This window comes from Hyla sarda, chromosome 3, assembly GCF_029499605.1.
Source record: "Hyla sarda isolate aHylSar1 chromosome 3, aHylSar1.hap1, whole genome shotgun sequence".
Classification (NCBI taxonomy): Eukaryota; Metazoa; Chordata; class Amphibia; order Anura; family Hylidae; genus Hyla; species Hyla sarda.
In genome coordinates this window covers 106,924,463-106,947,986 of record NC_079191.1, presented here as the reverse complement: position 1 = coordinate 106,947,986, position 23,524 = coordinate 106,924,463, and the positions used below count along the sequence as shown (strand labels likewise).

Genomic DNA, 23,524 nt, shown 5'->3' with positions numbered 1-23,524 from the left:
GTTCTGACATAAGTGCAAAACAATAAATACCCACATGTGACCCCATTTTGGAAACTACACCCCTCACGGAATGTAACAAGGGGTACAGTGAACATTTACACCCCACAGGTGTCTGACAAATCTTTGAAACAGGGGTCTGTGAAAATGAAAAATAAAATTTTTAATTTACACAGCCCACTGTTCCAAAGATACGTCAAATGCCAGTGGGGTGTAAATTCTCCCTGCACCCCTTATTACCTTCCGTGAGGGGTGTAGTTTTAAAAATGGGGTCACATGTGGGGGGTCCACTGTTCTGGCACCACGGGGGGCTTTGGAAATGCACATGGCCAAATTCTCTCTCCAAAAGCTCAATGATGCTCCTTCTCTTCTGAGCATTGTAGTTCGCCCCCAGTGCACTTCACGTCCACTTATTGGGTATTTCCATACTCAGAAGAGATGGGGTTACAAATTTTGGGGGGTATTTTCTGCTATTATCCCTTGTAAAAATGTAAAATTTGGGGGAAAACAAGCATTTTAGTGTAAAAAAAAAATTTTTTTTTTTACATATGCAAAAGTCGTGAAACACCTGTGGGGTATTAAGGTTCACTTTACCCCTTGTTACGTTCCCCAAGGGGTCTAGTTTCCAAAATGGTATGCCATGTGTTTTTTTTTTCTGTCCTGGCACCATAGGTGCTTCCTAAATGCGGCATGCCCCCAGAGCAAAATTTGCTTCCAAAAAGCCAAATGTGACTCCTTCTCTTCTGAGACCTGTAGTGCGCCAGCAGAGCACTTTTCATCCCCATATTGGGTGTCTTCTGAATCGGGAGAAATTGGGCTTCAAATGTTGGGGGGTATTTTCTGCTATTACCTTTTTTAAAAATGTTAAATTTTTGCTAAACCAAGCATTTTTGGTAAAAAAAAAATTATTATTTTTTACATATGCAAAAGTCGTGAAACACCTGTGGGGTATTAAGGTTCACTTCATCCCTTGTTACGTTCCTCAAGGAGTCTAGTTTCCAAAATGGTATGCCATGTCGTTTTTTTTTGCTGTCCTGGCACCATAGGGGCTTCCTAAATGCGACATGCCCCCCGAGCAAAATTTGCTCTCAAAAAGCCAAATATGACTCCTTCTCTTCTGAGCATTGTAGTTCGCCCGTAATGCACTTCAGGTCAACTTATGGGGTACCTCCATACTCAGAAGAGATGGGGTTACAAATTTTGGGGGGTATTTTCTGCTATTAACCCTTGCAAAAATGTGAAATTTGGGGGGAAACACACATTTTAGTGAAATTTTTTTTTTTTTTTTACATATGCAAAAGTCATGAAACACCTGTGGGGTATTAAGGCTCACTTAATTCCTTTTTACGTTCCTCAAGGGGTCTAGTTTCCAAAATGGTATGCCATGTTTTTTTTATTTGCTGTTTTGGCACCATAGGGGCTTCCTAAATGCAACATGCCCCCAAAAAACCATTTCAGAAAAACGTACTCTCCAAAATCCCCTTGTCGCTCCTTCGCTTCTGAGCCCTCTACTGCGCCCGCCGAACAATTTACATAGACATATGAGGTATGTGCTTACTCAAGAGAAATTGGGCTACAAATTCAAGTATAAATTTTATACTTTTACCCCTTGTAAAAATTCAAAAATTGGGTCTACAAGAACATGCAAGTGTAAAAAATGAAGATTTTGAATTTTCTCCTTCACTTTGCTGCTTTTACCGTGAAACACCTAAAGGGTTAAAACACTTACTGAATGTCATTTTGAATACTTTGGGGGGTGCAGTTTTTGTAATGGGGTCATTTATGGGGTATTTCTAATATGAAGACCCTTCAAATCCACTTCAAACCTGAACTGGTCCATGAAAAATAGCGAGTTTGAAAATTTTGTGAAAAATTGTAAAATTGCTGCTGAACTTTGAAGCCCTCTGGTGTCTTCCAAAAGTAAAAACATGTCAATTTTATGATTAAAATATAAAGTAGACATATTGTATATGTGAATCCAAAAAAAATAATATTTGGAATATCAATTTTCCTTACAAACAGAGAGCTTCAAAGTTAGAAAAATGCAAAATTTTCAATTTTTTCATCAAATTTTGGGATTTTTCACCAAGAAAGGATGCAAGTTACCACAAAAATTTACCACTATGTTAAAGTAGAATATGTCACGAAAAAACAATCTCGGAATCAGATTGATAAGTAAAAGCATTCCAGAGTTATTAATGTTTAAAGTGACAGTGGTCAGATGTGCAAAAAAGGGCTGCGTCCTAGAGGTGAAAATGGGCTGTGTCCTTAAGGGGTTAATTGACCATTATTAACTTTTTTTTTTCACTTTATTTTTGCACTGTTATAGCTCCCATAGGGGACAATAACACTGCACACACTGATCTTTACCCTGATCCCTGCAAAGCCATAACTTTGCATGGATCTGTGTAATAGGGGGTTGATTGCTCAAGCCTGCATCCTAGCTGATCGGGACATCACGATTTTATCGCGATAGTCCCGATCAGCCCGACTGAGATGCCGGGAAGCTTTTACTTTTGTTTTGGACGTGGCGATCAACTTTGATCACCGCATCTGAAGGGTTAATAGCACGCGGCACAACGATCTGCCCAGTGTCCCGGCTATCCTTAGCAGCTGGGACCGACCCAGTGTGATGTGGGGTCACGGCATGACCACGTTTTTAAACACCGGGCGCAGGGCGTATAGGTACGCCCTGCATGCTTAAGAGGTTGAAAAAGAGGGTTGGGCATGTTAAACTGATATGATTTAAATACATAAAGGGAATCAACATGGTAAAGGAGGAGAGGATATTTAAAAGAAGAAAAAATACCACAAGAGGATATAGTGTTTTATATTAGAGGTTTACAAATGTTTATGCAGTAAAATGAGGAAGTATTTCTTTACTGAGAGAGTAGTGGATGCATGGAATAGCCTTCCTGCAGAAGTGGTCGCTGCAAATACAGTGATGCATAATCCTATCCTCTTATATAACATCGGGCAAAGAACTATTGATAGTGTTCAGAATATTGGGTAGACTAGAGAGGCTGAATGGTTCTAATTTGTTGACACATTCTATGTTTTGTTTTCCAGAAGATTAGCTGTCGCCAAAGCTGTTTGGCAGCAGCTTACCTTTCCTCTCCCCATTCATAATAAATGAGCGTCCAGCCAAGCCTTACTATGTTTATGGAATGTACTGGCGAGATAGCTGTTGGCCAAATGAACGTTCCTCCAACTGCTATTGAAGGTGGATGGGCATCTTCTTGGTGTTTTGTAGACCATAACTGCATGAAAAAAAAGTGTTTTTTTACAGTTACACTGCATGGTTTTTGATGCAGAAAGCATTGCAGTTTTCACGTAAAAACATGCAGTTATTAGCCATGTGAACATGCCTCTATCCATGGTATTTACATTCAAAGCTTGGGCAACAAACTAAATATTTTTGATATCGGTAAAGGAAAGCTACCCTTTTGTTTAAAAGGGTACTCCACCCCTAGACAGCTTATCCCAATGCAAAGTTTAGGAGATAAGAGGTATGATCTCAGGGGGTTCGGGCTGCTTGGATCCCCTGAGATCTTTGGGTCGGCACCCCAGTGTTCTGAACATTTATGTTCAGAACGCTGGCTTCGGGCATCTGCGTTTGTGTTGTCACGTCATCCCCCTCCATTCATGTCTATGGAACGTCTGTGGAGCAGAAGTGCACAGCAGTCACGCCCCCTCCCATACACGTGAATTAGGGTTGACCAGGGGCCAGACATTTTAATTTGAATAAAGGATAAGATGTCTAGGGGTGGAGTACCTTTTTATAGGTAGCATGGTGAATCATTACAAAGTAGGCCCTTGAATCTGAAGGTGGACAGAATTTGGAAGTTGTGCATGTGTTGCTTCCTTGTATTCTGTATCCTGTGCCCCCATGAGTGTTCTCCATTTAACAATCTCAGTGAGTTGTATAAATAACAATTGGGGAACATCTATTTATGCTTCCCACATGGCTCTCTGTTGTATATAGCTATAACAGGGCCCCTATAAATGTGCATGGATATTCAACTGCATCGCCATTTGCCTCGGTTTTTATTGTTTTTTTTTTTTTTTCTGGCAGGATAAAAAAAAGTTTAAAAAAATAAAAAATAAAAATATGAAAGAAAAAAGGCATGGTTCATCAGGTTTCAGTACATACAGAACTATTCCCCCCCTAGGAGAATTCTTGTGGGTACAGAAACTGATATAACTTGTACAGCGGCACAAGGAGTACATGTGGCTCCATACTAAGTAGACATGTGGCCTCTGTGCTCTGCCGCACGGACTCCATGTGCAGGATCCTTTAGTCTAATTTTGTTTGTGGTTTTTGTAAGTTTCCTGTTCACTTTAGTAAATGTGGCTGACATAATTTGGATGAAATGCAGAACACAAATAACTTAATTAAGATTGATTTTAGTTTTCACATTTCTAAATGGTCTTTATGTGCCAGAGCCACAGTATCTTGTGGTTTTACGTACTTACTTACTGATTTAGTCAGGAGTTAATAAAATATTTTAAGTGTTAACTTATTTAAAATGAACATTTTTGAAGTCTTTGGCAATGTCCTTTTTTTCCAATATGTTCATCTGGTAAGTCATTTTCAAGAGACTATGAATTTGAGAAATGAAATAAATGGAGCAGTAATGGCTATTGGTGCCGGATTATGTCATGTTTATCAGCGAAGGGCTCATTTGAAACGCAAAAGACTAATTTGGGGAGATTTATCAAATCCTGTGCAGAGGATGAGTGGTGCAGTTGCCCGTAGCAACCAATCATATTGCTTTTATTCATTTCCGAGAGGCTTTTGTAAAAAAAAAAAAAAAAAAGTTGGTTGCTATGGGCAACTGAAAACTCTTCCTCTACACAGGTTTTGATCAACCTCCCCCATTGTCCCAGATTTATTAATGTGCCTGAAAACATAATTGTCTGGTTTCACACATAACAACCAATTACAGCTGAACTTTGATTATAATCTTTGGTAATGAATGAGTCCCAAGGTGACCATATGTCATCAAACACATCCTTCTCACCTCTCGTATCCTAGTTCCCGTATCAGTTCTTCTCCACCATTTGGCTATGAAACATTTGGAAGCATTAGGAGTTTATACTGACTTTCTCTATGCGTTATACAAAGTGAGGATTTAGAAGCATGCATCCATATGGAACGGCATTCATGTCTTGAGAGTGTTCTGCCTAGGTATGTTTCCCATTTAGTCATGTATGGGTGGTGTACAAGATTATCATCATGTGGTGATAATAAGATATTATAAATATTTGAAATCAGACCTTTTGTCGTAGTGTTGTTTCTGCATAATAATTCGAATGGAGTGGGTCGAGGGAATATTGTATCCGCAGAATTGCGTAACAGAATGTGTGTTGCATCTTGATAAAAAGTATAAGCTGATGTGGGGAGATCAAACTTCTTTTGTAGTATTGGAAATTGTAGTGTAGTTTGTGTGATTGGATCTATTATGTCGGCCAGATGAAAAATTTTCGCTGTAATCCAAGGGGTTATAGTCTCCGTCTCATAGCTACTTGGTATAAGAGGGTTGAATATTAAAGGCGTAAGCAACGAGATGGATGATTTTAAAGGAAATAACGTAAAAGATTTATCCCATATGGATTTTGTTAGTCTAATTGGACCAAGAAGATTTCTAGGAGTTGAAAGTGGGGTATGAGTCCATATGAGAGAAGAAGGGGGGGTAGGTGATATCCACATTTTCTCAATCTCGGTCCATTTATTATACGCCAGGAAAGAAGTCCAGGAGGGGATGCTGCGAAGGTTAGAAGCTAAATAGTAGTTATCCAGATCTGGGAATGCTAAGCCTCCATATTTCTTTAAGGACGTTAGGACCGAGATTGATAACCTATGGGCTCCTCCCCCCCCCCCAAACAAATCTCAGTAAGTGTGATTGAATTTTTTTCAACGCACCCTTCGAAATGGGAATTGGTAGGGTTTCAAAGAGATACAATAATTTTGGTAGAATGGACATTTTAACTGCTGCTATCTTTCCCAAAAGGGATAGTGGTAGGGAACACCATTTATCTAATAGAGATTTTATCTCTTGGGTAAGAGGAGGGATATTGTGTTTAAATAGGGATTTATAAGAGCAAGTAAGCTGGATTCCCAGATATTTCCAGGATGTACGGGTAATTCAGTTTCAAATGACCCCTCTGGTTTTTAAGCGGACAGTGGTGAAAAAAACAATGGGTGTGGTGAGGCACAAAAAAGTTCAATGGAAACGAGGTCAAATCCTTGTGAATTAAATATAACTTGTTTATCTAATAAAAGCCATAAAAAAAATGCATTTCAAGACAACAGCATATTTCTCAAGGTTAGGTGGCTAATGAATGTATATCAAAATCTTGCTCCATTTAAAACAGAGATTTGCGCTAAAACTTTTGATTGACAGCAAACAAGCGTGTTCATATGACATTGTTTTATAGCTTTTATTAAAGGGGTACTCCGCCCCTAGACATCTTATCCCCTATCCAAAGGATAGGGGATAAGATGTGAGATTGCCGGTGTCCCGCTGCTGGGGAACTCCGGGATCTCCGCTGCGGCACCCACCTGTAGCGGCTTCCGGAACTGCTGGAGGTCCACACGCTAAGTCCATCCCGACCACGGGGGCTGAAGATCATGATGTCACGACTCCGCCCCTGTGTGACATCACACCATGCCCCCTCAATGCAAGTCTATGGGAGAGGGCATGACAGCCCCCGTGGTCAGGATGGACTTAGCGTGAGGACCTCCAGCAGTTCCGGAAGCCGCTACAGGTGGTTGCGGTGGGTGCCGCAGCGGAGACCCCAGGGGTCCCCAGCAGTGGGACCCCGGCGATCTGACATCTTATCCACTATCCTTTAGATAGGGGATAAGATGTCTAGGGGCAGAGTACCCCTTTAAATAAACCAGTTATATTTCATTCATAGTTATATTTAATTCACACGGATTCGATCCTCATTTCCATTGAAGCGGTTTGCGCCTCACTCCTGTTTTTTTTCCACCGCTGTCAGCTTGTCAAGTTAAGATACCTGAGATCAGACCCACCACTACCTTATCATATGCAATTTATGGTTGTTGTGTCTGGTAACACGTACACGTCTGTCCCATGAGAAGCGCTGCTGTCTTTTTATCTCTAGATACTCTCTGGTTTTTAGGATTTCTTAGATCACTGTAGTAACCCTATAAACTTGGTAAATAGTAACTTTATTGTGGCAAACATTAATCGATCATACTATCAAAATGACTTGCCTAGTATCTACTTAGAAGGCAAGTCTCGAAAGGACAACTCCCCCTCCCCCCCCCTTTTCCATTTCTATGGAAATCTAGCATTAGATGACCACCATTCAGATAGAAGGTTGACCATGTAATGGAAGGATGCACCAGGTACACCAGAGGAATTTAAACAGCAGTCATTTTGGCTTTTTAACTACATTTTGAGAATTTGTTGTACCCTCTACTTCTGTTCTGTTTATCCTATAATAGCAAAAGTTATGAGTGCACACATTATGCAAACTTTTCGATAACTGCCATTTTCACTGGGCTACATAGCTGTGCAGCATGACTTTGTGTTGTAGTTTAGAATGGTCTGCTTTCCGCTCTTACGTGTCCTCTATAATTTAGAGATCACTCTGAAATCCACAAAACTGTTTTATAGTCTTCAGAATCCTTTAAGTATATGTTCATATATAGTTTATAGGTTGTCCTTTAAGAAATGTAACAATAATACATACTGTACGTCAACCCATAAGTCACCCAAAATAAATAGTTTTTTTGTGCTTTTTTTGGTTAGTGTGGGTTGTTGCAGTATGCCTTTTATCTATGAGTGCAGTCGCATACGCTTGTGTATATTCACACATTTATGTAATGGAAGGACAAAGCCCATATTATTATTCTGAAAGTTATATATTTGTTACAATGACCTGTAACCATTTTTTAAGGTTTGGGAGTAGCCTTTTAGACAAGAGGCAAAGCTGTTTGACATGCTTGAATATTCTACTAAGAAATCTATCATGGAGCTCTCATATAGAAGCAAACAGTACATCCATTCACGTTGTCAACTGCTTTGTAGGACATTCACACCCTAAAAGTTCATGTATAGTAAGGTTACAAGCTGTCAAGAAAATTCTGACTCTATTCATAAGAATCTATGTGGAATCCTCAAGTTCCAAGAAGCATTCCAGACTTAAAGGAGTAGTCCAGTGGTGATTCAGTGGTGAGCAACTTATCCCCTATCCTAAGGATAGGGGATAAGTTGCAGATCGCGGGGGGTCCGACCGCTGGGGCCCCCTGCGATCTCCTGTACGGAGCCCCGACAGCCCGCGGGAAGGGGGCGTGTCGACCTCCGCACGAGGCGGCGGCCGACACGCCCCCTCAATACAACTCTATGGCAGAGCCGAAGCGCTGCCTTCGGCAATCTCCGGCTCTGCCATAGAGATGTATTGAGGGGGCGTGTCGGCCGCCGCCTCGTGCGGGGGTCAACACCCGCTATCTCGGCGGAGAGCCGGGGCCCCGTACAGAGAGATCGCAGGGGGCCCCAGCGGTCGGACCCCCCGCGATCTCAAACTTATCCCCTATCCTTAGGATAGGGGATAAGTTTTTCACCACTGGACTACCCCTTTAAGACAACGTCTGTGGGCTGCTTATGATCATCTTAGATCAGTGCTTCAGTTTTCTTACTCAAATAGTGCATTTAATAAAAGGTAGAAATAAATGCCTATTCCTCTGCCAATATTTTCTGATCTCATAGCCATCTTTACAATTCTAGCTAGACGGCAGGAATCGCCATAGCACATAATGAAATAAATGTCAGGTGCGTTGCTTTATTCATCAAATGTCAGTTATGGCTAGCTAAAGGAGTTTTTTTGCATACATGTGCCCATGGTGCATTGCTTGAAAATAAGTCTTTACATATGATATCTCAAGTATATATTAAGTATATTTTATAATTTTTTAAATTTTTTAGTAATAGATTTTTAATACAAGGCTCGAGATAATATACATCAGAATAAACACAGAAAATAAAATGTCTTAATGAGCACTCGTCCAAATTACAATAGTTTTATAATTTTTCGATTTTCCATTCCCTATATCCCACCCATATATCAAGTATTTGATGAAAATCAATAGAATTTCTGAGCAAAAGGAATTGTGAAAGCAAAATATTCTTTAGCAGTAGGATTGTGTACTTGTAAGCCTATATTTAAAGTGGATCTTTCATCAGAAAAGTGGGTGTAAATATGTAAATAAGCCTTCGATTAGATAGGACTAATCATCATGCTTCTGGGCATGCCTTTTTATTTCAATAGTCTTCTCCATTGCTGAGATATATGATATAAACCTTTTTTGTTAATACGCAAATGAGGCTCAAGTGCCCGCAAGGGCATTCACCAGCACTGCAAGAGCCCAGGTAAGTGTAGCCCATGTCCTATATCTCATGGTTGGAAGTTAGACAGGACTTACTTTGGCTCTTGCTATGCAGGGAAACGCCCCTGGACACCTTTGTCTTCTATGCATAATAACAAAAAGGCTTATATCTTGGCGAGAGGATCATTGAAATTAAAAAAGTATGCCCATAACAATGATGGCTTACATAGTTACATAGTTAATACGGTTGAAAAAAGACATACGTCCATCAAGTTCAACCAGGGAATTGCCTTAGTCATACGTGGGCTTTTTAACCACCTCTTTTCTCCTGTTGACAGGCCTGTTTTTAATACAGTATTATTTTCTTGCACATAACTGAACATGAGAGACCTTAAAGTTGACCTGTCATTTTTAAAAATGTTTTATATAAACAAAATAATGCCATTATATGTATATTTGTAATATACATTGGTTAAAAAAGGTGTGTATTTTTGGGTGAATTTTTTTTATCTTGTCCCTGAAGCTATTGCCTGTGTGCAAAGACTAAATACAGGATGTCTGGGCGGACAAGCAGGGCTCTGTGCACTGAGGACAAGCAGGGCTCTGTGCACTGAGGACAAGCAGGGCTCTGTGCACTGAGGACAAGCAGGGCCCTGTGCACTGAGGACAAGCAGGGCCCTGTGCACTGAGGACAAGCAGGGCCCTGTGCACTGAGGACAAGCAGGGCCCTGTGCACTGAGGACAAGCAGGGCCCTGTGCACTGAGGACAAGCAGGGCCCTGTGCACTGAGGACAAGCAGGGCCCTGTGCACTGAGGACAAGCAGGGCCCTGTGCACTGAGGACAAGCAGGGCCCTGTGCACTGAGGACAAGCAGGGCCCTGTGCACTGAGGGCAAGCAGGGCCCTGTGCACTGAGGGCAAGCAGGGCCCTGTGCACTGAGGGCAAGCAGGGCCCTGTGCACTGAGGGCAAGCAGGGCCCTGTGCGGTGTGATCTTCGCTCCCATCACACACAACAGGATATCCTCACTGTACAGAGCACTACTTGTCCCGCCCTCATTTCCTGTATCTGGTCTCCTTACAGAGACACATAGGCAATAGCTGCAGGGACAGCATTTTTCATCAAAACATAATTTTTTTTTAACCAATGTTTATTACAAACATACATATAATAGTATTATCTACAATATATAAAAGGTTTTTGCAAATGACAGGTATGCTTTAACTTATTGAAAGGCAATACATTGGATTCATGATTTCTGATATTAGGCATTTTATTTTATTTTTTCCCATATACTCATTTTATATTAGAAGGAAAAATACATAGACACTGCACCAAAATGTCACGAGAAGCCAGACTCTGCTACTTTAAATAGACAAGGCTTAGTGTTTGCATAGCACTTGCTAAGGGTATACCTCATTTTCTGTTTCTTCTGTATGAATGCAGCCACTGATATGAACCTGACTAGGCTGGAAAAATAATAGTCCCTATCCAAATATTTCATTCATCATATGAAAATAACCAATTTGTTAATTAATTGACTTCTTTGGTCTTATTATGTGCACAGTGCAACACATGACAGGCCCTCAATGCAGCTCTGTGTGAGGGTGCATTGGACGTTAACAGTGCATGCATTCACTCTGGATATTCACATACATAAAGTAAACTACAAATTGTGTGTATTTAGCTTTTTCCCCATTAATATAGCCACAACATATTCTGCTGCATTACAATACTTATATATATTTTTTTGTATTCCCAGACTGGCTCACAATCTGAAAACTCACATTAACAGTATGAATATCAGTTTTATAGAAAGCCAATCAGTATTATTTCTGCAATACCGAAGGAAATAATACCCCAAAATTACCAATTCTAAAATTGAGAGAACATATGAACTCCTTGCAGACATTTCCCTGGTTGAATTTGAAACCAGGACCCCAATGTGTGACCATGTTGATGTATATTCAATAGTGTGTTCACATTTATATAAAGTGATAACAAAAGTATGCACTTTGCTCTGTAAGTATTAATGAAAAATATCTTATTTCATATTGTAAAGGAAAGATGTGGCACAAAGGATAAGCAAGGACACGTAGTATCAATTGGTAATATATCAGTTTGTAATATATCTGTATCTAGTAAACAAAATATATATTTTTTTACAACATGTTGTTCATCAATTAAATTTTTTGGCAACATAAAGTATATACATTTCCCTAAAGCAATTTTGTATATTGAGTTTATTTATTTTGCTTATTTGCTTTTTTATTTTTTGTTTCCTTTTTAGATAAATTATTGGTGTTAACTGTTGCAACACAAGAAACAGATGGCTTCCTTCGTTTTATGCAATCTGCAAAGCACTTTAATTACACTGTAAAGGTACAGCATGTATTTTACTTAATAATACAGTCATCACTTTATTGTGTTTACCAAATATTTTCTTTAAATGATAGATTTTCAGATTTCTGTGATCTAATTAAATAATACTTTGAAGGGGTTTCGGGTATCCCGTATTATGTGAATAAGCTAAACAATCTAATTCATTGCATTGTTACATTATGTACCAATCCAGCTTCCCACCTGTGGCTACATGTACCTATTTAATTATTAGGAGAAAGAATTGCATAAGGGAAAGATTTATTGTGCCATTATTTTCCCCTTGATCAGCATGTGGGAGATTCATTAAAGGTCTCATGGCCTGTTCATGAACAGAAGTCTAAACACAATGATAGGATAGACATGAGTTGCGTTCACCATAACACTAAGGCTAGGTTCACACTACGGAATCTATGGGTAGAATTTCTGCAGGAAATTTAGCCGGCGGCACTAAGACTGCACGGACTGCATTGCTGTCCCCATAGACAGCAATGCATTTCTGAGCAGATCTCCCAAAAGATCCACCCAGGAATGCATTGCCGTCTATGGGGACGGCGATGCAGTCTGTGCAGTCTTAGTGCCGCTGGCTTAATCTCCGGCAGAGAATCTGCCCAGAGATTCCGTAGTTTGAACCTAGCCTAAGGGTATGTTCACACGTCTGAATGTCCACATGGAATTCCGCAGGAATATTCTGCACCAACATTCCGCTGCAGCAGAGTCCCATTGATTGAATGGGATTTTGCTGCACTGTGCACATGGTGGATTTTACAAAGCAGATGTTTCTGTGGAAATCTTGTTTCTGACGTCCGCAGAAAGAAGAGACATGACTTTTTTTTCTTTCTGTGGATTCCACTTGAAAATGCATTTTCGAGCGATGCTAGTGCCCACCGGATTATTAAAATATGCAGAATCTCTGCCCGAGTTTTCCAGGCAGACATTCAGCACATTTTTGGCTGTTTGAACCCGACCTTAGGCTCTACGTCCACTTTTTCTGATTAATTCTTCCGAAGACATGCAGGGGCTTTGCTAAAAAAAAAAAAAAAAAAAAAAAAAATAATGTGCCCCAACACCAAATTTTTACTTTACTTATTCTAGAAAACTGTGATTTTTTTTTTCTTTATTTTCTGGGTCAATAGTTGGAAAAAAAATCTCCATCTAGTTCGAAAATTCCTTTTTATTATACCAATATTTTGCAACATAAGGGAAAATGTTGCAAAACATATGTTACTGAGTGCACTGGCGGGGCATAAAAACTATTGACACATGCTCTCATGTAAGGGTCACTGCAGGTTTACAATGTTAAGGATCTGTCATAGATTTTTACTACATCCTGCTCCTGCGCTGCAAAAAGCAAGAGAAGTCTTTATTTTTCTGCTATGTCTGAACTGGCTCTGAGATAGTTTCTACTGTTTACACAGAGTTTCTACAGAGAAATATCTAAACGTTTTAAATGTGATACAGTAAATTCATAGAGGAAATAATGAATGTTACTTTTGTTAGATTTTATTTATTTATTTACTTATTCCAATAGTAAATTCTATTGAACCTCATTAAAGTAGCTCTACTTTTTAAGGAATACTTTTTATCAGGAATATTTTCTTTACTATCATACAACATTTTGTCATCAATTGTACTTTATAGTGATGTGTATTCACAATGTGATTTTAATTGAGATGTAACTTCACATCATAAACATAGTCAAAAACTCAGTGAAGACATAGAATAATGCATATGTTTTTTTATCTTAATGCTTCCTTCAGGTTCTTGGCAAAGGTGTAGACTGGAAAGGTGGAGATGTAGCAAATTCAATAGGCGGCGGTCAGAAAGTCCGTCTTTTAAAGGATGCTTTGGAGTCCATTACTGACCAAGAAGATCTCATTGTTCTTTTCACAGACAGGTAATTATTTTAATGTGAAATTACTTGAACTTTGCTTTAGAAAGGATTTACATTCATCCTCTTGGAAGTTACTCAGGTTCATCTAGGATGATCTCAAGAAGGTGCTGATGGATTAATATTTTATTACAACCTTCTGGTTTAGAGTTTGATAAATGATATTTTCACACACTTAGCTGATGACAAATATAAAATTATGTAGGATATGAAGTAGGTACACGCACTATACAAATATGAAGTATGTAGGATATCAACTAGATACACGCACTTGTACTCAAAATTAAGACCAGAGCTAAGGCATCAAACTTCAGTAAAAATGTATTTTATTGATTTATATTAAAACATCTTAATGGGGTAAACTTGAAATTCACACACAGACAACTCTGACTCATTCCGAAGAGAGTTCTTAATCATAGGATCATACTCTAGGTCAAGCCTAAGGCCTGAATGTAAAATCCTTATGTATTTTTATTGTGTATGTGTATCATGTTTAGTCCAAGACCTGAGTGAGAATTTGCTTATTTATTGTGTGTGTATGTGTATTGTAGAGTTATTTTGGGGCATGTATTGCAACATTTTGAGAGGGGAGGGAGCTCTGACCATTTGCATGGGACTATACCATCAAAGATCTCTCACAAGGACTTCTATGCACCAATAATCATGTGTAAGGACTTTCTTGTGTTTATCCCAGTTAGCTTCCTGAATTGTCTTGTTGCACTCTTTATTATCTTTTTGTAACCTGTATGTCATGGTTTTTGTATTTTTGTACTTAGCACTGTGAAACCATTTTTGTTTCAGATTAAATGCTTAATTAATCAGCTTGGGTCTCTTGCAAGCTAATGATACATATAGATACGAACTAATGTGGATAGGAGTGTAGGAAGGCACCAAATGCTAGTATGAATCTCAGGGGTTAATATTGAAAGCCAAATGGATGTAGCTCAGCGAGACCAAACATATGAAGAAAAGCCTGGGCGGTGGTGCTAGGATATAAACGAAAAATAGAATAGTATATAGTGCATGTAAAGAAGAAATAAAGCATATCCGCACTCACCGCCGGGTTAGGCTGTTGGAGCTCAGAGGCTATAACCGGTTATTTCGCACATTCACACTTCATCCGGCCTTTGAGGCCGGACGAAGCGTGAATGTGTAAAATAACCGGTTATAGCCTCGAGCGCTACAACGTCTCTGCAGCTGCGGTCCGGTGTGACTCTCCATATAGGAGCTCCGACAGGCTAACCTGTCGGTGAGTGCGGATATGCTTTATTTCTTCTTTACACACACTGTATGCATATAGATACAGTATATGCTTTATAGTGCTAGGGTGGGAAAAAATTGAAAAAACCCATACCCCACAGCTCCTGTTGCCTTTGTCTGGTGTCCTCCCTCTCCTTCCTGCACAGCCCCAGCACTATATAAAAGAAATAAACTCTGTTTCTGGGATGGCCACGTTCCAATCTGATACAACCATTTTAAGTATTTGGAAATAGGTTTTGACAACAATTTTGTATTAAATTTTAGTTACCTGTTGATTTGTAGGCTAAATATTCATCTTTACTAAATGTGTAGGCTTCAATACTTCAATACAGGGATTCATAATTTTGTTCTCAAGCCTTGGTTTCTTTTTGAACATGGCACTACACAGAAGCCACGACCTGCCTTTGATATTTGTTGGGTGAGAGCATAAAGAAAGAGGTCTTATGCTTTTCATTATACACATTTTTCTGTTTTCATATTTCCCCTTGAGGATTTCCAACATTTATACAAGAGCAAAACATTTCTTATATCAATACTTGTCACTTGCGATCTTGTTATTGTTTCTACTGAACAAACATACAAAGTAAATTCCAAGGGCCAAACCATCAATATACCTATACGTTCACTGTATTTCTTTTGATATTTAAATAAGCCCTTGTGAATGAAATAAGTGGGCAATTGGGTATTTCCATAAAATGTTACACTTTATGGACATGTTCACACGTAGTTACATTGGCCTTTTTGTTGTGTTTTTAACTGTAATACAGTTTTTTATGGTTATGTTAAAACAAAATTGCTGTTTTTTCTTACAATATCATATTACATTGTCAATGGAAAATTGGCCAATAGTTAAATTTCAGTGTCTATTTAGTAAATACCATCATGTTGTTTTATTTTCCATCAATTTTGAGTAAAAGCGTGAAAAAAAATCTGCTGTAAAACAAGAAAAAGGCAGATTTCTGTACAAAAAAAGGCACAATTTTTATAGCTGTTTTTCATAAATATCGTCCTTAGTCTTGCACTCGTGCAGGACATACTGGCTTAGCCATCCAGAGACTGAGACAAGACACTGCTGGGGTCGAGCACTGTGCACGCCTCTCAAAAGCAGGAAAAAGACAGGAGATCAGGGAACAGGAGACAAACATGAGCTGTGGAAGTCTGTGGGTAGGTAAGTATGACCTTTTTTTTTATTTTTTTATTTTAGTTTTATCACTTCCGCAGCAGCTTTTTAATTTTTTTTTTTTTACAAAATGCCGGAATATATCTTTTAAGGGTTGAAAACATGGTCCTTCAACTGTTGAGGAAAACAGGTTAAGAATGCTGAAGAATTTGGGCGTGCTCACAATCCTGTGAATACGCTCATCTGCTGATAGCGGGCTTTGTTTAATTTTCCTTGAGTAGATAGACATTCCTTGAATATTTGACACAGTACAGATGCTTTACACTGATAAGTAAAGAAAATATATACTGGAAAACTGTAGAATATAGCTGGGAAATATGTTTGCACACTTTTTAGAAATAACATAGTCCTTTTATCACACTTGTCATAGGGGCCATAGGGAGTGATAAGCAAATAGAAATTCTTTGTTCCAGTTTTTTTTTCTTCCCTGTGCAAAAAATTCCTTCTTTATATGCAGGTCTAGCACCATCTTAGCTATCTTCAGCAACTAAACATGCCACCTAAATGCAAATTGGATGTGAAAATGTGTGGAGATTTGTGTTTAGCCTCTGAATTACACTCTTTTCAGGATTTTGAAATGCAGAGTACATTTTTTAGATGTTCTTTATCTAACCGTATTTAAAAAATATATATAAACACGCCTGACTTCAAATTAAAAAATATATATCTTTGGCACTTCCAATGTACTTCTCTTCCTTACTGCACAGTATCGACCAGCACTGAACTAAGTTGGTCAGGCAGACTAGGGTAACGGTTCGCTTACATGTATTTTCAAATCCTACATGGTAGAACCCTCAGATTGACCCTAACGTTTCTGCTGCTGATGTGCTGTTCCATAGAGCTGAATGAGGTGTAGCCCCATTGTCATGCAATTGGGCAAATCTTTAGCTTACATGTATATTCCATCCACACTGGTGTATGATTCACTCTGAAATGTTGCAGTGTTTCGGAGGAATTGTTGTAAAAGAAATTAAAAAAACAGGGACAGGGCTCCAATTAATTGAGGATGTCCCCGGTGATTGATTCATTTTCTTGTTTGGGTATAGGGGAACCTTTATTCATCAAGGCTGTAGGGCTGGAGAGAAACATCTGGAACTGCCCTGATGACTTGAAGCCCCATTCCTGGATGATTTTATCACAATGATTCTGCTGCAGCATTTCAGAGTAAATCTTCAATGATCAAAAAATTTATTGTACTTGAAAGTAGCTGAAAGTTATGATGACTTGATAAGGGCACAACTGTTGACTTTGAGACTTTGCAACATAGTGAGAACCTACGTTTTTTTTTTTTGGAAGCTTAAAGGAGTACTCCGCCCCTAGACATCCTATCCCCTATCCAAAGGATAGGGGATTAGATGTCTGATTGCGGGGGTCCCATGCCCCCTCAATGCAAGTCTATGAGAGGGGGCGTGACGGCCAAAACGGCCCCTCCCATAGACTTGCATTGAGAGGGCGCAGCTGTGACGTCACAAGCCTCTGACGCTGCACCAATGCTCTAAAGGAACGCCAGGAGCAGCAGGGAGGTTGCTGGGGTCCCCAGCAGCAGGACCCCCGCCATCAGACATCTTTTCCCCTATCCTTTTGGATAGGGGATAAGATGTCTAGGGGCGGCGTACCCCTTTAAGTTTCACCTAAGCTTCCAAAAGGAGAACGTCAAATAACATTTTTGTCAACAGTTTGATGTTGTTTGTCATTACATGCAAGCTGGCAAATAAAGGTCCAAAGTTCAGTCAAATACCGTATTTATCGGGGTATACCACGCACCGGCCTATAACACGCACCCTCATTTTACCACGGATATTTGGGTAAAAAAAGTTTTTTACCCAAATATCCATGAAAAAATGAGGGTGCGTGTGTGCGCGTGTATACCCCGATACACCCCCAGGAAAGGCAGGGGGAGAGAGGCCGTCGCTGCCCGCTTCTCTCCCCCTGCCTTTCCTGGGGTCTAGAGCGCTGCTGTCGGCCCTTTTCACCCCCTGGTTATCGGCGCCGCTGCCCGTTCTGTCCCCCTGATTATCGGTACCGGCGCCCAATTGCCGGCGCCGATAGCCAGGGAGAGAGAAGCGGCGCCGACAGCCAGGGGGAGAGAAGGGGCAGCGCCACCCATTGCCGGCGCCGCTGCCCCGTTGCCTCCCCCCATCCCCGGTGGCATAATTACCTGAGTCCGGTCCGCGCTGCTCCGCTGCTCCAGGCCTCCGTCCCCGGCGTCATTGCTATGCGCTGAACGGCGCGGCGCATGACGTCATGCGCCGCGCTGTGCATAGCAATGACGCCGGGGACGCACGACGGAGGCCTGGAGCAGCGGAGCAGCGCGGACCGGACTCAGGTAATTATGCCACCGGGGTTGGGGGGAGGCAACGGGGCAGCGGCGCCGGCAATGGGTGCCGCTGCCCCTTCTCTCCCCCTGGCTGTCGGCGCCGCTTCTCTCTCCCTGGCTATCGGCGCCGGCAATGGGGCGCCGGTACTGATAGTCAGGGGGACAGAACGGGCAGTGGCGCCGATAACCAGGGGGTGAAAAGGGCCGACAGCAGCGCTCTAGACCCCAGGAAAGGCAGGGGGAGAGAAGCGGGCAGCGACGGCCTCTCTCCCCCTGCCTTTCCTGGGGGTGTATCGGCGTATAACACGCACACAGACTTTAGGCTAAAAATTTTGCGTGTGCGTGCTATACGCCGATAAATACGGTAAGTGTCATATGTTAAAATGATGTTCCTTTGGTCCTTAAAGGGGAAAACAAATGTTTTCATACTAACTGGTACCAGAAAGTTCAACAGATTTGTAAATTCATTCTATTTAATAATCCTTCCAAAATGTATCAGCTGCTGTATACTACAGAGAAATAAAACAATTCTTCTCAGCAGATGGAGAATGTTTCTATTGGTTGGACATTTATTGGGTGTGCTAGAAAATTGTCCTTGCCAGATCATTTGGCCAAGCAAGTACTACACAGAATTTCCTATCTGTACTTTGTATCTTTTTAAAAGTCTAAAGTCATAATAATATAAAATACTATATATAACTAATTCTTAGCAGCCAAGTAATCTATGGCATATCAAGCCTTTTCATAACATGACATTTCTCATATGACCTTTTTGTTTCATGTCCCTCCAGTCTTTAAAAACCTTTTTTTCTAAACCTTTTTTTTTATGTAACTTATGACTAAACAGCTTTATCCCGATGACATGTCTATGGATTAAAGGAAATGTACACCAATAGTTGGAGTGTGAGAGGATTTTGTATTTTAAGAAACTGATCAAGCAAGCTTCTCAATAATATACAAAATATACTTGGGACATCACAGCCGTGACAATATATCTCAGACACCTTTGTTCATAGCAGGAGTAACTAGGCCTGTAATAAACCTTAAAATGTTTCCCTCATTAACCCTGACACTGGAATGATAAATCTTACGGTCTGATGAATAGCAGTTGTGATTGGAATAGAATGCCTTCCAGTTTACCACAGCTGTTTCATATTAGAGATGACAGCTAAAGCCTCCCACATGATCAAAACTTTCTTAAAGAGCCCAAAAGCCAGCTTGAGGACAGGCTGGACAATAGCCTGAAATGTCATTTATCTAGTGCATATTTAGGTTAAAAATTAACCAATAATATCACAACTAGGGTGCTGTCATAACTGTTTGTTGGATACTTGTACAAATTGGCATGTTTCCTTCCTGAAGACCTTAAAGGTGTACTCTGCCACTAGACATCTTATCTCCTATCCAAAGGATAGGGGATAAGATGTCTGACCGCGGGGGTCCCCAGTGGCGGACCCCCGCAATCTCTGCTGCAGCACTCCAGACATACGGTGCACAGATGACTGGTGCTGTGAAGCGGAGGCTCGTGATGTCATGGCCATGCCCCCTCAATGCAAGTCTCTGGGATGGGGCATGACAGCTGTCACGCCCCCTCCATAGACTTGCATAGAGGGGGCTTAGCCGTGATGTCATGAGTGGAGTGCGGCCGTGACATCACAAGCCTCCTGCGCTGCACCTGATTCTGTAAATTAACGCTGGGTGCAGCAGGGCGATCACGGGCTTCCCCAGCGGTGGGACCCCCTGCGATCAAACATCTTATCCCATATCCTTTAGATAGGGGATAAGATGTCTAGGGGCGGAGCACCCCTTTAAGAATAATGTTGAGATGGGTATGTGCTGTTATCCCAGAAGAAGTGTCAGACCGAAGGATAACCAGGTTATTATTCAAAGTACAATTCTGGGACCATTCAGAAAGATGTATGTTTGTCCATTCCCCATTGGCTTGCAAGAAAATAATGTCAAATTGACATGTAGTTTTTGCCACTGTATAGCTAGGCAAGTTCATATGGGTCACCGTTCTACAGTGGTGGAAAACTACTGTTAACCAATTTCCCCCAACCAGGGGTCAGGATCCCTAGGCTGTGTTCACACAGGGTGAATTTCTGCACAGAAAATTCTGTGCGCACATTCCCCCAACAGTGGAGCACCAGCATATAAGACTGCTTGGAAATGTGCTGTATCATAGACGCCAATGGATTTCTATGTGAAATAGACATGTCTATTCTTTCTGCGGCCTGAGGAATCAGAATTTCTACGGCAGAAACATCTGCTGTGAAAATTCTGCCATGTGCACAGTGCAGCAGAATCCCATTTAAATCATGCTGTATCAGAATGTCCGTGCGGTATTCGATCGTGTGAACGTGGCCTTAGGATCTTGGCACATTGCTCCTTAGTTTTTGCCAGCTGCAGTTATGGTTGCATGTATTGGCACCAGGAATGACTTGGCATTAATAGAACTTACTACTAGTATCCGAAGTATATCATTGGCAGTTAACTCTAGGATAAAAAACATATTATTTTCTAAGTAGCTTGCATACACCAGTGGAGAAATTTTGTTACGTTTATTATTGTATGCGTATTTTAATATATGATACCACTTTGCGTAAAAATTTTGCTTTGTTTAACGGTTGCTACATCTGCATTTACTTTCATGGCTTGTGAGTTTTAGTGTCTGAGCTTTGCTACACTATAGGAAACAAATACATAAAGGTATTTAGCTGTTCTCATACTAACACTATCTCTGGAGACCAATCAGTTTAATACTTTTCTTTTTGAAAGGAAAAAAAAAGAGAACAGGATGATAAAAGATAATGTCTTCTTTAACAGTCCAGGACATTTACTACCCAGTGTGATGTTGAAACTTTTCTATGTGAATGGAAAGTAAATCCTCGAACAGTACTGTCCAACCCACGTGTCTGCGGCTTGAGGAGCAATCTGCTTTACATGCACAACTCCAATTTACTGGTGATGTCTTCTAGTAATGGCACAAGACAGGTGGTGCGAGGCTACATTTCTGGACAGTGAGATAACTGATTAGGTTTCATTTATTTGCTGTCTGAATGTTCCGACCAGATCCTAAGTTTGTCGGAGCAGACTTTGTGTCAGCCACATGGAAGCTGATTTAGACAGTCTGAAAAGTGGAAGTATCCACCTGTGAACGGCTGTGTGTCCTATAAACCTCTGATCAGATGCAGATGTGCAGTAGAAGAGAATGAAGTCTACTGGAAATTGTAGTTCTTTGTTAAAAGGTTAATGCAGGGTCAATAGCTTTTCACAAGTATATTATTGATGACAGGAACATGTTTCCTTCACTATACTCAAGTACATGGTATAACATGAGCTTTCTAGTGCCCTCTGGAATAAAAAAGAAAATGGCAACAACATATTGCATTAGTTTCCATAAGGACTTATGAACCATTGTAAGGCCCCGTTCACACTACAGAATTGCCGCGGAGTTTACGGACGGAATTCCGCGGGCAGAATTCCGCAGTGGGGACGGGTCTCCGCGAGACCCGTTCACACTGCGGAATTTCAGCAGCGGACATTTCTGCCGCTGAAAGTGTTCCGCGCAAAGAAAGAACATGTTCATTCTTTGCGCGGATTCCGCGAGCGGACCATAGCCGTCAATGGTGACGGCTCAGTGCCCCGCGGCCCTAGCGCCGAAGCATCCTCGGCGGCCGCCGCCAGGCGGAATCTCCGCTCGCGGAATTCAGCCGCGAGAATTCCATAGTGTGAACGGGGCCTAAAGAGTGTAATATGTAACAAACTAGCTGAGTACCTGTTGTTGCCTGATCTATTTACTTAAACCTTGTGAGAGAGGAAAAGCAATAGATACATTCTCATCCTCATATTCCCTTCCTCATATCCCATCCCCCACACTAACTATTCTCTGCACCTGCCTGCTGGACAGTTAAATCATACTTTATCATTACGTTGGTCCAGCTGCAGGATGTTTAAAAGTCCCCGGGCAAATTCTGCAGCCCAAGAGTATTGTGATGTACCAGAAGTCCCATAGACTTGCATGGCACTTCAGAAAAAAATATGGAATATACATCCATACGTTGAGTTTTAGATAGATGGGTAAACATAAAGAAAAACCGATAGATAACCACAGCAGATAATGCAGCAGCACTCACGGATAGTATTCAAGTGGCTTAGATAGATTTTTAGTTTTTGTACATGCTGCACCTCTGCATGCCTTTTGATTTTTTTGATTTTTTTTTTTTACAAATATACATATCGGTTCTCACAAAACAATTATGGCACACTCGATCAATGTAGGATAGTGGATATATTCCCAATATCTAGGGAATTGCGTCTCCTATCCCCTATTTATCCCCTATCATTAGTACTGGGGGGTAAGTGTCTGATCATGGAGGTCTTTCCCGTTATGATCAGATACTTATCCACTTTCCTGTGAATAAGGAATACATTTTAAGGGGCTGGAATACTCCTTTAATGCTGCACAAAAGGAAAACACATTGCAGCAGCACGTGGCTCTGCTGTGTGCATGGGGCCTAAAAACTTGTAGCCTATCTTCAGGATAGGACATTCAAATGATAACAGTGATGGGTATAACTCCTAACACGTATGACCGCACTATACTATTTGTAGCTGCAGTGACAGGTACTGAAGCATGCAGCATTGACCTATTCAAGTGAACAATGCTGCAGTATCTTGTGCCATTGCTACAGTGAGTATAGTGGCTACCTGTATGAAATAGCTATAAGTTGGTGTTAACACTAAAGGGATTTCCAGTGTAATTGGGTCATTTGTTATTGTTCCCACGCTGCATGCTAAAATAACAAACACTTTACCTCGCCTTCCGCCACTCCCTCGTAGCTCTGGTAACAGGGCATTCCGTCCACGGCCATTTTTTCCCCAAGTGGCAGAGCATAGCGTCTACAGCCAGGCAAACTGACCGTGCTGTTGGCCAACCACTGGCTAAGATGGGACATTGCTGTGGGCAGTGATTGGCGTAGCAGCGCTGTAACATCATGTCTACAGCTCGGGCCGACTATGCTAAAGAAGACTGTCATCGAAGACCGGCCGAGATTGGCAGTCCAGAGATGAGGCACCCGGATCCCAGAGCTACGGAAGAGCGGTGGAAGGTCAGTTCCAAATCTGCAGCAGATCTGCAG

At 41.0% G+C, this 23,524-nt stretch overlaps 1 protein-coding gene across 2 annotated transcripts in view; it reads left to right on the top strand.

The window, feature by feature from the left end:
* The window catches only part of PLOD2 (procollagen-lysine,2-oxoglutarate 5-dioxygenase 2), a 115,207-nt gene that overhangs the window by 29,146 nt on the left and 62,537 nt on the right, over positions 1-23,524 (top strand). For both annotated transcript variants that reach the window (XM_056564821.1, XM_056564822.1), the window contains exons 2-3: positions 11,647-11,738; positions 13,496-13,632. In XM_056564821.1, coding sequence (XP_056420796.1) covers positions 11,647-11,738; positions 13,496-13,632 — 229 coding nt within the window. The remainder of the gene's footprint in view (positions 1-11,646; positions 11,739-13,495; positions 13,633-23,524) is intronic.